The 16,221-nt window shown below is 41.9% G+C and overlaps 1 protein-coding gene across 1 annotated transcript; it reads right to left on the bottom strand.

The window, feature by feature from the left end:
* Nucleotides 1-954: 954 nt before the first annotated feature.
* On the bottom strand, nucleotides 955-15,777 carry TMEM40 (transmembrane protein 40). The gene is made up of 14 exons (XM_075761981.1): nucleotides 15,697-15,777; nucleotides 15,313-15,369; nucleotides 11,461-11,511; nucleotides 10,723-10,862; nucleotides 9,984-10,137; nucleotides 8,748-8,855; nucleotides 7,805-7,858; nucleotides 6,874-6,909; nucleotides 5,392-5,424; nucleotides 4,135-4,200; nucleotides 3,654-3,725; nucleotides 3,497-3,571; nucleotides 2,679-2,741; nucleotides 955-2,229 (listed from the first exon to the last, which is right to left on the bottom strand). Exons 3-14 carry the CDS (start codon nucleotides 11,501-11,503, stop codon nucleotides 2,210-2,212), a joined length of 864 nt encoding a protein of 287 aa, XP_075618096.1. The 5' UTR covers nucleotides 11,504-11,511; nucleotides 15,313-15,369; nucleotides 15,697-15,777; the 3' UTR covers nucleotides 955-2,209.
* Between the last annotated feature and the right edge of the window lie 444 nt (nucleotides 15,778-16,221).

The raw sequence follows: 16,221 nt of genomic DNA, 5'->3' as shown, positions 1-16,221 counted from the left end.
ACTTTTTTTCAATGTTTGGTCCAACTTACTGCTGAAGATTAAAATCCTGTCTTGAAGGGAGTTTGGTGAAAAGAGAGTTCCTCCCTTGCTGCCAGCAGAGTTCACTAGTCCCTCTTCTGGGCAGAAATGTGAGGCGTTGGATAGTGAAAAGCAGGAGTGTGTATTGCGGAAGAGTGGCTAGTGCCCTTGCTTCAGTTCCTCCTCTCTGCATTGCCCCCCAGCCATTTAAAACCGAAGACAAAAGGAAACACCCTACGTGCTGGATGATGTCAAAGGGGAGGGAGGTGTACCAAGTCCTGGGGAACCAGCGGGGCAGCAGAGGCCCAGCAGAGCTATGGGCACAGGTGATGAGCCGTGGGCTCAGGAGGGACTTGCTGGACTTGGAGAACGGTAGCCCAGTGAGCACAAGCTCATTTAAGGAAGTTGAAAGTCTTTGTGTTTTTGAGTGCTTGGCCAGTGCTGGAGCACAGGTGATACGTGAGACCAGAAGCAGTGCCGTTGGGCAGGAGGCAGGAATGATTAAAGTGCTGAGATGGACTCAAGAAGGATCTGAAAGAGCAGCAGGAAATTCCCAGATACGTGAGAGGATGCGGCTGAACGTGTTAGTTGCTTTTTTCTATAGAATTGAATCTTCTCATGTAAGCTGCTTTAAGTTGGGCAAGCTGTTCATCTCGCATGATGGTTCCACTGGGTGAGTTTTAAATGTTTTGCTTATTTTACCCTTAAGCTGCTTCTGTTTAAAAAGAAATTAAAAATTCCTTTTGTTGACTGCAGAGTACCAAATTTGAAAACATATTTAATACTAAAATATCTTTCTCATCCTGACCATTCCACAAATTACCTTTCAGAAGTTAAACAGCAAAGGAAACTACAAAAAGCAATTTTCCTCAGAGCAGGGCGACTGTGCATAGTTTTCAGTTGACCCGAAAGTGATTTAGCATTAACAATGCTACACTGGTCTAAGCAAGACTTTATTTGCAGACTAACAACACAAAATATACAGTATTTTGGTATGACAGACTATTTCTACAAAGACATGTAAATAGTACATGTAAACAAGAATATAAATATTACAAAATAGCTTGTATTCATCCTCATTGCTTAATTTAACCCTTGGCATGTTAGGTAGCTGCTGTGCTGTGTTGGTACAGGCCTGCATACAATTGTTGGTATTTCTGGATGTGCAAACAGAACTGCTACACAAGAATGACCAACACTGCTGCTTAACATTAAATACAACTAAAAAGTAACTTTTTAATTTCTGAGCAAAGCTTGAAATTGCTTCTGTAAAACACTGGGCTGTTTGGGGTAATGGCTTTTAGATCTACATTTCCTTACGATTTCATGTTTTGTGGCGCTCTGTCTGACTTGACTTGATGCCTTCATCCTTCTATGGGTATGAAGAAGTTGCCTTTAAATTTTTAGTAAAAATGCATCCCCTTTTTTGCAGTCTGCCTATGATTGCATTAGCCCTACATGTGTAACATGTCCCTATAAAATGGAATATCAAATTTGCACTTTCTTTTAGTAAAAAAAAAAGTAGGCAGATAGATCAAATCAAGCACTTTATTTTTCCCCTCAGAAGGAGAGATGAAATTTGCTACTATTAATAATCTCATTACTGCACCATTATGTCACTGCATGTAAAATCTCACCCAGCTTTCACTGGGTGAAATCATTATATGCCTACTATATTGAGTTCTGCCACAATAAATTAATCTGCTTCAGTGCTATTGCACTGTTGGGGCTCAACTGTGTGAGCAGTAGCTGGTGTTTGCCTGGTTTGCAGCATCACACAGGGTGAAGAGGAGGTGGCTTTGTGGTGCCAGGATTCCCACTGAAACATCCAGATCCTCATCCAGAACCAGCTGAGGATCATGTTGGTCACTTTGGTACACTGTAGGCAGGCCATCATGGTTGCATGGGGGAGGGAAGGAGAATGTGTTTATATTTAATGGAATTAAATGTAAACATACATCTAGGTTGTCTTGTGAGCTCTGCTGAGCCACAAATCACTTCAGAAGAAAGAATGGAGCCTGTACTGCAGTTTCAGCTTCATTTTTGAGGGGAGGGAATGATGTCTTTCTGTGGTCTAACATTTCAATATTTCACATTAGCCATTAGGTTTTGATGTTTGCCTCAAAGCAGTTCTTTTAATACAAGAAATTCAGCCAGCAGGGTTTTGCGGAAGTCTGCTGAAATACTCCTCCTAGGCTGCTTTCCTCACACCTGCAGGTTGAAGAAAAAGATGACTGTCAGGACTATTATGTTCAAATCATCATGTATCCATGCAGCTTTTCAGCATTCTTCAGATCTTGTATTCATGAACACAGATAGACATGAGCCTGGAGTCTGAAGACCTAACAAGAGAAACCTACCCCACTCCCTGAATTTTTAATTGAGCTATAGAATTCTTACTCAGACATTGTCAGGAAATAGTTAATCCCCCATACAGGGCAGAGTATTAAAAATGTGAAAATGCTCTGCCACATGCAAAGAGTCAAGGATAATTCATTTTCAAACCTAAGCAGCTGTAATAAACTGTAGTAATTTTTTTTTTTACATTAGGAAGATTGGGAATTGTAATTTAGAGAAGTTGATCTTAGGACTTGACCAAAATGAAGTACCCAGGAAGGTCTAGGGAATATGCATGCAGTCAGCAAGAGGATCACTGTTACCTGTTAGCTTGAATTTGTTGATCAGAGGAACAAAACTGTCAAGTACACTCCGAATTCGATACACTAAGTGTGAAAACAAACATTTTTTTCTAAGATGAGCCAAATCACACCATAAAACACGAAAAATAGAAAAATGGCAAAACCCAAATACTGATGCTTGCAATATTAATGAACCCAAGATTACTGTTTAAACAAGCACTGTTGTGATAACACTAATAACAAAGTAGTGAGAAGGCTGATTCCTGAGAGAACCATCTACAGCCTACCAAAAATATTAGCACAAGATTACAAGGGAGACTTCTATTCCCAGCTGGGTAACCATAACTTGCTGCTAGTTGCACCTTCCCTACAGATTGCCAAGAATCCCCATTTTTTTTAAATATCATTTTCAGTAGCTGCTGCTATCCAGGTTCTGCCGAGAGCTCTTCCTCAGGGTGTTCAGCCGCCTCAGTCTCAGGGGAACGAATGGCAGGCTGAGTGCATAGCACCTCATAGAGTGCATCTGAGAAGACTGCCTTGCTGCTAAAATTATACATTGCCATGCTAACTTAGCATTCAGCCATTGCTGCAGAAAGAGGTGACTCAGGGTCTTGTGATCACTGAGGACAAAAAAATGAGTCAACCCTTCCCTTCAGTGTCACTAAGGCATGTCTGTCTCCAGCCACATTGTGTAGTTGTGAATGAGACGTTACAGGATAGTTACGGGATGATTTACAGAATCTGGGCACTAGCAGTTTTACAGACTGGTGTAGTTTAATGACTCTGTGACCTTGTATCCTTAGTGTGGACACAGAGCTGGCTGCTGTAGATACACTTACCTAGACCAAAGTATATCCCAGTGGTTTCCAGGGAAGCAAAGGTGATTAAACCAATTCCAACAGAAATTGTCCAATCTAAGGCAACAAAATAAATGTTTGGCTTTGTTCATTTTTCTAGTGTGCAAGCAGTTATCCTTCTATTGAAGTCTTGCCTTACCTTTGTAGTAGTAGTAGCAAATTAGTAAAGCTCCAATTGCAAAGCAAAGAATGACAAAATGAAAGAATTCATCTGAAATAGAGAGGGAAAATTAGGTCACAACTGTAGGCATGGCCCTTACAAATACACATAGAACACCTGCAAAGTTTAAAAACTGGTAGTACTCATAGAATTGTTTAGGTTGGAAAAGACCTTTAAGATCATCAAGTCCAACCGTTGCACCTTAAGGTACAGCGTATTGCTCAGTGAATAAAGTCTATTTCCACAAGATGTCTCATACACTGAATTCAACTGCAAAACACACATGCACGCAAGTTGTTACGAGAAGCCTCGACGATTTTCGAGAAGTGTTGATGCACTTCAACAAAGTACTTGTGTCAGGTTAAAAAAAAGGGTTTTTTTGAACCAGAAGTCTTATTTGTGGACCAAGGTTCAACAGTGTTGACATCGGTTGAATTTAAAAAAAAAAATTAAAAGTTACCATCCTTCCGTATTCCCATCCACCGTACTGTCCACTGATGGAGGTGAGTATTCTCGTTCTCATATGCTACAAGAAAACAGAAGTCTTTTACTGATATGGAACTCTGAAATTAAGGAGTTTTAAGTTTATTTCCCTTTTTGTATCTGAAATCAATTCTCAGAGCAGAATATATGTAAAACTTTGTTCAAAGGAAAGATCTGCAAGCCTTTTGGAAAGATCAAATTAGCAATTTTAAAATCACCCCAAAAAGAGCAGGTTAAAAAAAAAAAAGCGTAATCAGACGGTTGCATTAACAATACAGAATTGTTTTAAAGCACTCTGGGTCTTTTCTATCTAGTCTGGGGCAATCAATAGGCTCTGAATTACAGCGGAGAAGAGTAAAGCTGTAGTACAAGGGATCTTCAGTTTGATCCTTGGGTGCTTTGCACGATCACAGTTACAATAATATAAGCAGCTGCATTGCTAAGCATATGAGTACCATCAGTCTACTTAAGCCTGATGTTGAAGTTCTTCTGCACCCCCAAATTAAGAATTGTAGCTGACAATTAGTCTCCTATAGCTACTAGCTATACTGACACATAGAACAACTTAAGAACAAGCTAGATATTTTTAGAGGTTTAAATGGAGAGCATTTTGCTCTATGCCAGTTGTGAGCAGAATTGCCAAATTCTGTTCTTTCCTCAGTTGTGTTGTCAGAAAGAGCTGAATATTTTACCAGATTTCCAATGATGTGTTCAAAGCAGAAGGGGTTTTTTTTCCTTTTTTGTTTGTTGATTGCTTGAGAAGACCCCTAGGCAGTCTGCTGTGTAGAAGCCTTTTGGAGTTGATTCATCACAAGTTTTAGATGCCAATTTCACTTACATTGGGCTGTGCATCCAGGAAACCGCTGCCTGGCGGTGAATTTAATTTTCTCTAAAGACATACTGGAAATGTACTCCAAATGAGCTACAGACTTTTGCTGTTGTGCTTTTGAACCAGGAAGCAACTAAACTTTGCCAAGAAATTCTGTTCTGGGTCACCTGATACTGGAGTCACACTTTTGAGTTTTTGATTCTTTGAGCATTCTGGATTCATCAAGTTCTAGTTTGGGGACAAACTCAGTTCTGTGATCATATAACTATTCCCAAACTTCTATTTTTTTTATTAGGAAGTATCTAGGTATCAAGGAGAGCTGGTATAGCTATCCTCACTAAGCAAAACTCAGTCCTGAAAGACAGTATCCGCAAGAAAAACTTCTGTTTGCTTGTTTGCATTTACCATCTGCAACTGAATCTTCTCTTCTGGTAATCTCTGAAAAGCAACATAGTTTTATTATTTTTGATGGTAAAAATACAACTATATTGTTTCCCACCTTTATCAGCACTAGCAAGCACAGCAAGTATTGACGTATTTGGTGACTCAGTATAGACAAAACAGTACTTGAAAGTGCCAGGAAAAAGAAGGGAGTTAAAATGGCCCAAGAACAGATAACAATAAACCAAACTATTCACAGTCATCCCAGGTTCTCTGAAATGGCTGGGCAGTAGAAGACTGATGGCCTCTGTGTTAATATTCAGCTGCTAGAACTGAAGCTGGAACCAAGCAGACCTGGGATCACAAGTGCTGCATCTGTGTATCACCTGGACCTCTCCAGTGCAGTAGGCATGGTGTCCTGCACTAGCTAAGTATTTTCAATGTCTCTGTCTGGTGTACTGAAGTAATCTAGAACTGAAGCAACAAAGGCCATGGTGAGAGGTGGAGAGGCCAACTACCAAATGGAAAAGTACTGTAATCCTCTTTGTGCACCTGACAACATGGGGAGAATATTGTGTTGCAATATATTCCTCTACCCTGGTGTTTTACATAGCTCCTTGGGGACAGGTAACTCAAAAACCTCCCCCTAGGGATTATACTGCAACTTATATCTTCTTCCCAGCTCCCTTCTCAGCTGAAACAGTCTGATTCACAGCAACTATTCCCCGCTCCACAGAAGAAAAACTGTTGAGCAGGTGTCCTCTCAAAAAGGCCAGTCTGCTGGGCTCTCTGCCTCTCATAACTAAGGAACATGGTGTTAGCCTGGGAGTGGGAGTGATGAGGTCCATAATGCAATCAAGCCACTGAAAGCTTCCTACTGTGGGCTTTTTACATCTGTTCTGCTGCTGCTCAGCAATGCCTGGTAAAAGGAAATCTGCCTTACATTCAAGCTTCAAGTTCAAGCTTCTCAGCTGGCACTGTTTCTCTGTTGCTTTTCCTTCGGCTTTCACCTAGCACCTTCTGTGGTGAATGCTCTAAGCTAAGTGAGGAAGGCGTTCAGAGCAGAGTGTCTCTATTTTGCAGAAACCAGGTTCCAGCGCCTTCCCAATCTCACCTTCCTATGCAGCAGGAGACAGAGGGCTGCAGAGAATGCTGAAAACTCCCTGGCTTTCTTAGGAAAGACTGAATAGTTGCCCAATAGAATTGCTGGGTTTTCCCAAAAAAAACACATCTGCTGTGAGCTGATCATGTGAGAACCTGGCAGGCCTACAAAAAATGGCTTAATCTGCTAGAACACCTTGTACAGGTGTACACCTGCTATCAGCCAGCCACTGTGACAAGCTTGCAACAGAATGTCTGCACCATGCCCAGGTCCAACACCAGGGTAACTGGGAACCAACAGATTTAGAGCCAGGGGGTTGTTGTTTAATACATAAGCATGTCAGAAAGAAGAAACTGAAGTTACAGTTTTCCTTCCAGCAGGATGAGTTATCTGGGAATGCTTACCTGAATGTCCATAGGGAACAACCTCTGCTGGTGTGCCTAAAATATTATGCAAAGATAATGTAGATTAATATCCATCATGAGTATGCATTTCTTGCTGCCAGTCCTAGCCAATGCAACTCTACTGAAATCAGTGTGGTTGTGTAGAAGTGGCAAGGTAGATTCCAATTCTAACTCATTCAGGAGGGCAGCTCAGTTGCGGGTTATGCAGTTTGGAAGTGGGAAACATTAACAGACTATTGACACCCCCATATTTCATCTATCTCAATATCTGGAGTCAGGTAGAATCATACTCCTGTGGACAAATTAGATCTCCTAATGTCAGTTTAGATGAGCTGCTCTTACATCTGGGCTAAGATCAATTTCAGACATTAATTAAATGATTAAAGCATTAACTTTTTTACATCCATGGTGCTATACCACAAGCTGATAGCTATTTCTGTCTGTTGACATAGCACTTTTTTTTTAATCTACATTGTACTTATTTTTCATTTTTCCTTTGGAAGGAAAGGAAAAGCCTCAAGAACAAGATCCAAGGTGTGGTCCTCGCTGATGATCTCCAGCCAGCACTGAGGGCTGACTGCAGACCCTGTAAGTAGTGGCTGCAATAGATACTGTCAAAACTCTTTTGCTGCATTTCAACAGCAACTGTGCAGACCCAGGCAGCAGGACCTCTCCCAGAACAGTAGATTTTGCTATTCTCCTGATTTGACTATAACCACAGGGCATGGCTGAATGTTAGTATTACTAACATTCATTTTGTAGGAAATGCCTTTCCTACAGCCAAATTCTGACTGGTCCTTTTCCTATGTCTACACATGTTTATATACCTTTGTTCAGGAGTCAAACCAAAGAACGCCAGAAATTATCCTTTTCTTTTTGTTTATATTGGTCGTCTCTAGTAAAAACCGATACTGTTGTCACTTGGTCCTACCTCCAAATAATTGGCCTTCAGTCTTCTGTCTTCCTAAATCTTCCTCATCACTGTCTGGATAGAGAAAGTGTTTTTTCATCAGATTAAAGAAAAACGTGCCAGCAGTATCAGGAACAGCAGCACTCCAGTTCTTTGCTCATAATATAATAACAGCAGTGGAATATGTAGGTAAAAGAAAAAAAAAAAAAATCAAAGCTTTGAAATGCAAGGATCATTATCAACTGCTCTCTCCAAAGCTGGCTGAATAGGAAAAAAAGCCAGCAAAATCTGATGATGGATTAATTTGTATAAAGGGGTGTAGAGAGAAAGTTCTTATTTTAAACACATACATCATCAGCACTGCCAATTAGTTCAAAAGTTTTATTTCTAAATGCCACTCATTTTATCTCAATCAGCTAGTGGCTTTCTGTGGCAGAATAAGCCAGTATCAGCATTATCACTTCCATGTTGCCTGTCACTGCTTAGTCTCTCTCATCTTCCATGAATGAAATGGTCTAGTGGCAGCCAAAGTGACTTTTGATACACTGTTGATGTTTGCTAATAAGAAAAGAAATGCTAGAGAAGTACTATACCATTGCCAGCTACTACTGTGCATTGACTATTCTTTACCTCCTGCTATAGCACAGGCTTCAGCTAGACCATAAACGCACTGAAGATCATAGAAGTTATGATCTTATATTTGGGAAGAAATCTTGCAGCAGATTTCTACATTTCTGAAACCTCCAACTTCCACAACAGTGGGAGGCAGCCACTATTTTGCTATGAATCTAGAGGTGCTGATTATTTTCTATGTTCTCTCTTTTGCACAATTTCTTACTTTTTTCAGAGTTCTGAGAATTGCTACTGTATTCCTGCAAATCTCCTATGTGAATCTCTTTTGAACTATGAACATGCAATCTGACTAAATTATGTGTCAGGGAAAAATAAAATAAATCCTTTTTACTTTGTGTATCTTCATCTGTGGACTCATGGGATGAGTTTTCAGCCTTTTTTTCCCCTTGAGAAAGCATGAGATTCCTTTCCAGTCTCTTCAGGGGTTTCAATTTTTCATCTGTTTTAAATATATGAGAAAAAATATTAGAAACAACTATTTACAATTTCTCTTTTACAATGACAGATTCCACAATCCTTTATTAAAGGTTGTCTCACAGGAAAGCAAACCCTTAGTCTTCTTTCAGCTGTGTTTTTCACACATAAGGAATGGTACAAAGCATTACAAATGAAAGCATCATATACACTACTGTTTAGACTTCCTTTAATGGTTCTGGTAAATGCCAAAAGTTTCATATTCTGGCCTTTAATCTACCCATAATGCTATCCCTGTGAAAATTCCCACTCCCTAAAACAACAGCAGCTGAAACATAAAGGTGTTTAGCTGAAGAAAAGTTCACCATTCCCTGGGCTACGTCTCCCTTCACCCCTGTGGTTTCTGCTGGGCTCCCTGTGTTTACACCACAGGGCCAGATCCCTCTTGTGGCACAGCAGCAGAGCCCTCAAAGCCAGCTAGGCCAAACCACGCAGGAGGAGAAACCTGCAGGGTGCTGGCTCCTGGGTCAGGCAGTGAAGTGAAGTGCTCCTGGCTTGTGTGGCTGCAGGTGGTTCTTAACAGCTTCAAATTCAGTTTCTTATTGCACAACTGAGCCAATGAGAAGTGCAGTGGAGTCTATTTGTATCTTGCCAGGCTCAGCACCCTGAGTGGCATCCTCTATTCATTCCTTTTAGTTACTGCTACATGTGCTGCTAGGGTGATTTACAAAAATACTTTCATCAGCTCAGCTCGGATTTCTTACCGCTATGAAAGCGCAGAGAGGTCCAGGCTGGCTGGATAACAGTCCATGCAAAACAGTATCATGACTGTCATTGAATCCAGCTAGACAGGAAAAACTGGGACACCACTTTAAGTCAGAGAAATTTCTGTGGCATCATCATCCCAGGACATCCTCTTTCCCTAAACAAAGAAGGGACACTTCCCCAGAAGCCGCCAAGTCAAACTAAAGTAAAATACTATCTTTGGCTCCCATTATCACCATACCTGACTTTTCTAAGCAGTGTTTCTAAACATTGTAGTTGTTCACTCATAATTACTTCCAAACATGTATCAGAGTTTTCAAACTGGTGTCAAGTCCCACTGGCACTGCAGTAATTTTAACAAAATAGCTGAGGAGCAGGTAGGACTCACCCTTTCCCTTGGAGCTGGGCAGCTGCCTATATCCCAATGGGTTGCTTGTCTTCAGCAAAAGGTAAAGAACAGCCATTGCCCTGACTTCTTTCTTCTCAATGACTTTCAGGCAGGCTGCACAGCCTCCAGGCAGGACACTGCAGCTGTTGAGGAGCTGAAAGAAATGTAAGTAAATAGCAAAGAGTCTTTCCAATAAAACATAGCCTGCAAAAACATACCCTGCTATACAATCAATGTGTCTCACCCCATCTGTGGGAAATGTAATTCTCTGCCCCTACTATACAAGGGGAAGATCAGGGACAAAGAGTAATGCCAGAGCTGGAAAGAGAACGTAAACTCCAAACTCAGAGCAGAGACAAAAAAAACCCATGGTGTGTAATAGTTAACTATTTTAAGAGCTGGAGAAATATAGTGATAGGGTCTGAAAATAGACCTGCAGTATCTTACAGCAAAATGTCACTAACAATGGTTCTGCTTAGAAAATAGTGAGCTGAACTGATCCTGAGGAATTTATACAAAGCCAGGGTTTTTTTCACATGGAGAACAATGAAGTAAAAAGCAGAGGCCCGAGTCTCATTTATCTAAGTGCCCTTTTACAGCATTTAGCATGTTTTAGATAAGTTTTAGCATATCAAATAATTGGACTGTATGTTTTCTCTCCCCAAAGTATATCAAAGAAGTATAAAAGTATCTGTGTAACAATGTCTTACAAAGGATGCATGTTTCTTTAGTAACTTACATTGTGCTTTTCTTCAGTATTCAGGATAGGTGGGTCAGTGGTGGCTAAACATTTTACAAGTGATTCCCAGAAGGACTGGTTCATTTTCTCATGATTCTCCAAGTAATTGGCATCAGCAGTAAAAGCCCTCTGGAAAATGTCTGAGAGGAAAAACGAGCAAATCCCTGTGCAGCAGTAGAGGTGGGTTTGCACAGTAACGTTCCTGCAGTGCTCTGTGTAGGTGTGGTAACAGACATCAGACGCTGACATCAGCCTCTAACATGCTGCCCAACATCAGCAAGTTAGCCCATGGGAAGGAGAGTAGTGCTGTATTGTATAAAGCAACTCAGTCTGCCAGAAATCAGTAGAAAGACTCACTAGTCTGTACAAATTACTGATGTCTTTGTGATGCTATTGTCTGAGTTAGAGAAGCAGATTCCTAGCTCTTTAACGGGTGCTTATTCTGACAATGCCATTTTGCAGAGAGGCACAAAGACACAAAGGGCTGGATACCAAGGTATTGAGATAACTCATTAGGCATTTAATGCACAGCAAAAACTCCTTCATGCATTTAAATTCCCACAAGCACATGCCCAAGGCCTGATGAGAAGCCTGTGGAAGAGCTGCGAACTGACTGCTGGTCTCTTCTACATGCAAGATGATGGATGGAGGCAGTGTGTTTTCAGAGGAAACAAGTTTCACTACCACTCTAGCAAAAACTGTTGTGTAGTGCGAATGGGTGGTATGTGCTACCCTTACCTTGTTGTTCTTCAGTAAGATCTGGGACATTCAAGTTCTCCATCGCTGTGCCTGTTCAAAAGGGGAGAAAAAGCATATTTAGCAACAGATCTGTCTGACCTTCTCTATTTTTCTGTCTCACACTTGATTTTCTGCAAATATGGCGTCTTTCTCCCGCACTTTGGTTTTGAAATCACTTCTCTGTTGCAATGGCAGTTTCGCACCATGATTCATTTACCTTCCTAGGACCCATTCTCAACTCATCTGTGTGACTCTTGCTGAGCTGGCCTTTGGTTATTAAGAAAGAACAAAAGTCCGATCATCATGAGTAAAGTGAAATGAAGTCCAACTTGATCATTCACATTGTTGGTGTGGGAGTTTTTTTTGTTTGGGTGGTTTTTTTTGTTTTTTTTTTACAACTACCAAGGTGTCTAATTAACTATTTACCACAGATGTGTGTAACTTAATAGGTCCTGTTCCATTCACAAAACAGAATGATTATTCTGTACTTTTGACAGCCCTATACTTAAAGTGTACCGATCCGGGAGAATAGTAGAAATAGTTCATAGGAGAGCCCTGCAAGATTTGGAATCCTTGCCTCACAGAAGACTTTGGCACTTCAATGTCTGTTCTTCCCAAGTTGTCATGAAAAGGAAATTTCCACTAGTTTTAGGTTTATGAATTAAAAAATTTTAAGTGTCAATCCCAGATTTCTTACTGGTATTTGCCATGGAAACAAAACATTCTAACATCACCAAATGCAATGCTTCCTTTTGTTTTGCTAAACTTGCGCCAGAAATTTTGTTTTGAGGCTATTTTGTTCTGATGATGCCTTTTTTGTGGTGGTTGTGGCTCTGAACAGTTGCCTCCACCTACTCCCGTTCAGGCATCCTGCACTGACTGCATCTCCCCTCATGCAGCATTTCAGCTAAAGCACTGTACTATTGAGAGGTGCAAAGGGAGATTTTTGAGGAGCCTGAAGTACAGTTTCCACTATGCAGAACTCAATACGAAAACAGTTTATACACTCACAGCTTTTCTTACAATACGACTTTTGGGTCCGTTCAACAAAACACTTGCAATCAAGCAGTTTGAAAACTAAGTATTTCCTTTAAATTTTCCAGACGGAAAACTGTCTCTGTTCCTACAGGCTGTTTCAGTTCTCTAGAGACCATACAAGTCAGAAAAATATTCTGATACAAAATCTAAACCAAGTCTAGTTAATATCTTCAGAAAGATAGCATAAGACACAAGCAAAAACATCTTCATTCGGGAAACAGAACAACTCTTTAGTGTGTCAGTTCTTAGATAGAAGTTAGACACAGATTCCAAAGTAGCTGGAAAACCCATCCCTCCTCTGGAACCAGGCTCGAGGTCCCACATTTTCCATATATAGGTGATTCTGGGGGCTTTCTCCTTTCCTACACTGCAAGTGTTCAAGTGATGAGGTGCATAGTTTGAAATTCTTTTTAGCCACTGGTTTGCTGTTTGGGAAAATTACATAACCTCTTTAAACACTTCTAAAGGCTGAGCCCAGAAAACTGCTTATCTACCTCCAAGGTGTGTTGTGAGAAAAAATAATTTAATATTTTAAGAACACTTTGAAATTATTCCTGATGATGAATCTATGCAAGACATCTACAACAGCAGATAATAACTTTTATTTAACTGCCTGACATACCTGGAAAAACTGGCGAGTTTTTGGACAAGCAAGCTTTGAACTCTATCAGTTAGTCTAATAAAAGTTTTTACCTCTCCCACAAACCTTGCCTGACTTACAGCCTTTGCCACTGCAGCTGTGGCAGCGGCACTGTGCAACGGTCGCTGGCAATGCGAAGCTGTGAGCACCCAACAGGGAATGCAGGAAACACATCTGTTCTCTCTGCCCCAGTAAGCAACAGCTAATGTTGAAATACAGGAACCCAGCATACCGCACCCTGGATAAACTCGTTCTTGGCCACACAATAAAGAATGTAATTTCTCTGCATTTATATGGTTTTCAGCCTTTTTCAGTACCTTTCTTGCCCTCCTATTTACTCAGCTTAAACCTTGCAACAGTGTGTGCTTTTGTAAGTGAAATCCTTTAGGCCTCTTTGTGGACTACATGGTTGAAATACGAGGCCTAAAGGAACAAACTTACTTCAAACAGAAAGATTTCTGACTGATGAATTCCATTTCATAAAAATATTTATAAACATCCATGGATTTTACTGTTGAGTGAAATTCAGGAGGTTTGTCTTTGGGGCTCCCAATAACTAGCGAAGGCCACTTTCATTGGCACATTCAAGGCAGATTGCTCTTCCTGTGACCCAAACCTGTCCCAGCAGCTGCCTTATGCCAGCTTTGCATCATCCCAGAGTGTGCAGATAGGCACTACCAAACCTGTCCCATCATGCACAAAGGAAGAGCAGATACAACACTGAAACCAGAAGAGACACTGTCAACCTCATTTGCTATCAGACTTATTTACCTTAAAAGTGTTCATTTGCTGGACCAAATGACCAGACTGCTCAGCTGTACCAGCAACAGAAACATATTTGCTTAATGCACTTATGCATCCCACTTCAATAAGACCTGAATGCCACAAGAGGATCCAGGAGCAGCCAGCATCTGCTCCCATCTTCCTTTCTGTGCCTCCAGCACAGTTAAGCCCAGCCAGTCACCAAGCTTTACATAACTACGGAAGTTGGGTTCCTGGTTTCTGTTAGACTATGGACAATTAATTTCCCTGTGGCTCTTCTGGGAAGAAAATCAGATCTAAACAAAGGATAAGTATAGACATTTAATTATTGTATGTTTTAAAAGTGATTTAGTTGATTACACCTCATAACGAGAGAAGGACAATGATATACTGGCATTTCAGCCTGGCCATGACCTCACTGGGAAGTGACACGAACAACAGACCTCATCTTGCTTTCCCCACAGTAAATCAGAACTTAATTGCAGTGACGTCTTTCTAACATGTTAGAATAAAACTTCTGTCCAGAGTCAGACTTCTCCTAGTTGTTTAGAAAGTAAGGCTAATAACTGCCACATACAACAACTTTTTGCTTAGCTGCTGAAATATATCCGAGTGAAATTGTTCAATGGGATAGCATAACATGTAAATAAAGTGAAATAAGGTTGTTTTGACTTCAAGACAAAAAACAGACAATCCTAAAGCTTTTCCATTTGAAACTACTTTTACCTTTCATTTTAAGTTATATGCTGACACCAAATCTTGCTAAATTTTATTTTAAACATAAACGTTAAGCCTTCCTGACCTCCTCTCAAACCAAACACAACACACTTCATAAAGCACACCTGCAAGTCTTAGGCAGGTCCTAGCGGTTGGTTCCACAGGAGGATGTCCAGAAGGGCTATGGTGAAAGCTGGTAGCTTCTTCTAGTGAGACAAAAACTGATCCACACCAGCTCAGCTTGAAACCATTCCTACTCTAGTCTCCTCAGGCAATGCCACCAGTGAGAAAATTCTGCTATTTGTCTGCTTGCCTTCCTGTTGTCAAATGTAGTTGAAATGTGACAGAAGTAGCAAAACTCAAAGACTTTTCATTCTTTATGGTGTCCTTGAGCACAGGCAGGTGGAGAGACCCAGTGAGTGCGTGGCACCATGGGGAGGGCAGCTCCCCAGGCTCAGTGTGATCGTCCCCAGGGGGGTGAGCAGGGAGCAGGCGCAGCCTGTCCATCACTTGCCACAGCGGCAGCACGTCCTTCTTCCTCTCCCGGCTCTCACAACAAGCCCAGACAGAGTGGCTGCACTGCTGCCAGCCCTACACCCACAAACCTGGGGCAGTTTGCTGCCTGTTTCCCAGCCGGGCTGGTAAAAACAATGGCAGCGTTCCCGTATGCGTTTACATATGCCATTTGAAATTACCTGGTTTGTATTTATCCTGGTGTGCTGTGTGCTCCTCTGGGTGGTCGTTGGAAAGCTCTGAAGGGAAGAAAATGAGCTCATCAGAAGCCAGAAGAGCTTGTGTTTGTAGTCTGAGTAAAGTTAAAGCAAGCAAATTTTCCTCTACACATAAAATGCAGGGGTTGCCATGAGGATTTTAGAGGAAAAAAAAAAAATTAAAAGATGTGGCAGTCCAGTCAGGAAGACAGAGAGGTTACAGGGAAGTCCCATGCCTTGCCTCATACAGCGTCGTGATGCCTCGGCGAGTAATCAACCACCCAGCCGTGTATCGAAAGCCAGGACACAATGCTGAAACACCCTCGGTTTCAGTCACAAGAAGCTCCTGAACCCCTCCCCGGCACTTACCTGCAGGGCTGTGTGGTGGGTCAGGATCCTGGGGCAGGGTGTGTGCAGCTCTGGCCCTCACACGCAATGGCGGGTGGGCGGGAAGGCGTCAGGGCCGGCACTGCAGCCTCACGTGCCCTGCTCTGACTCACAGCAAGAGCAGCAGCAGCCCCACATTTCCTTCCAGTCACCAGCAGTCACACTCCATGCATGGCGGGAGGAGCTGTGTGTTTTCTGTGTCCCCGAGCTCTGGGGAATGCAGCCAAGAACCGATCCTGCCAGAGTGAGGCAGAGGAGCTGGGCAGCCTCCCCTCCTGTCTCAGGCACCGATAGGTCTCAGCAGCCCTGTCCAGCTGGGACCCCCGAGCCCTGCCCATGGCTGCTCCAGCACAGCCCCTGCTCAGGCTGGAGGCCCAGCCTGGTTTGTTTGGTCTGTCAGGAGCACAAGGGGGAGGCCAGGGACACAGGGATCTCTCTGAGGGGAAACACCCTGTGCTCCCATAAATCTGAATGGGGATGCCATGATAGCAGTTTAGAGGCCCAGGC

The sequence above is a fragment of the Balearica regulorum genome, chromosome 10 (genome assembly GCF_011004875.1).
Source record: "Balearica regulorum gibbericeps isolate bBalReg1 chromosome 10, bBalReg1.pri, whole genome shotgun sequence".
Classification (NCBI taxonomy): domain Eukaryota; kingdom Metazoa; phylum Chordata; class Aves; order Gruiformes; family Gruidae; genus Balearica; species Balearica regulorum.
The sequence above is the reverse complement of the archived record's forward strand: the minus strand, read 5'-3'. Positions and strand labels throughout refer to the sequence as shown.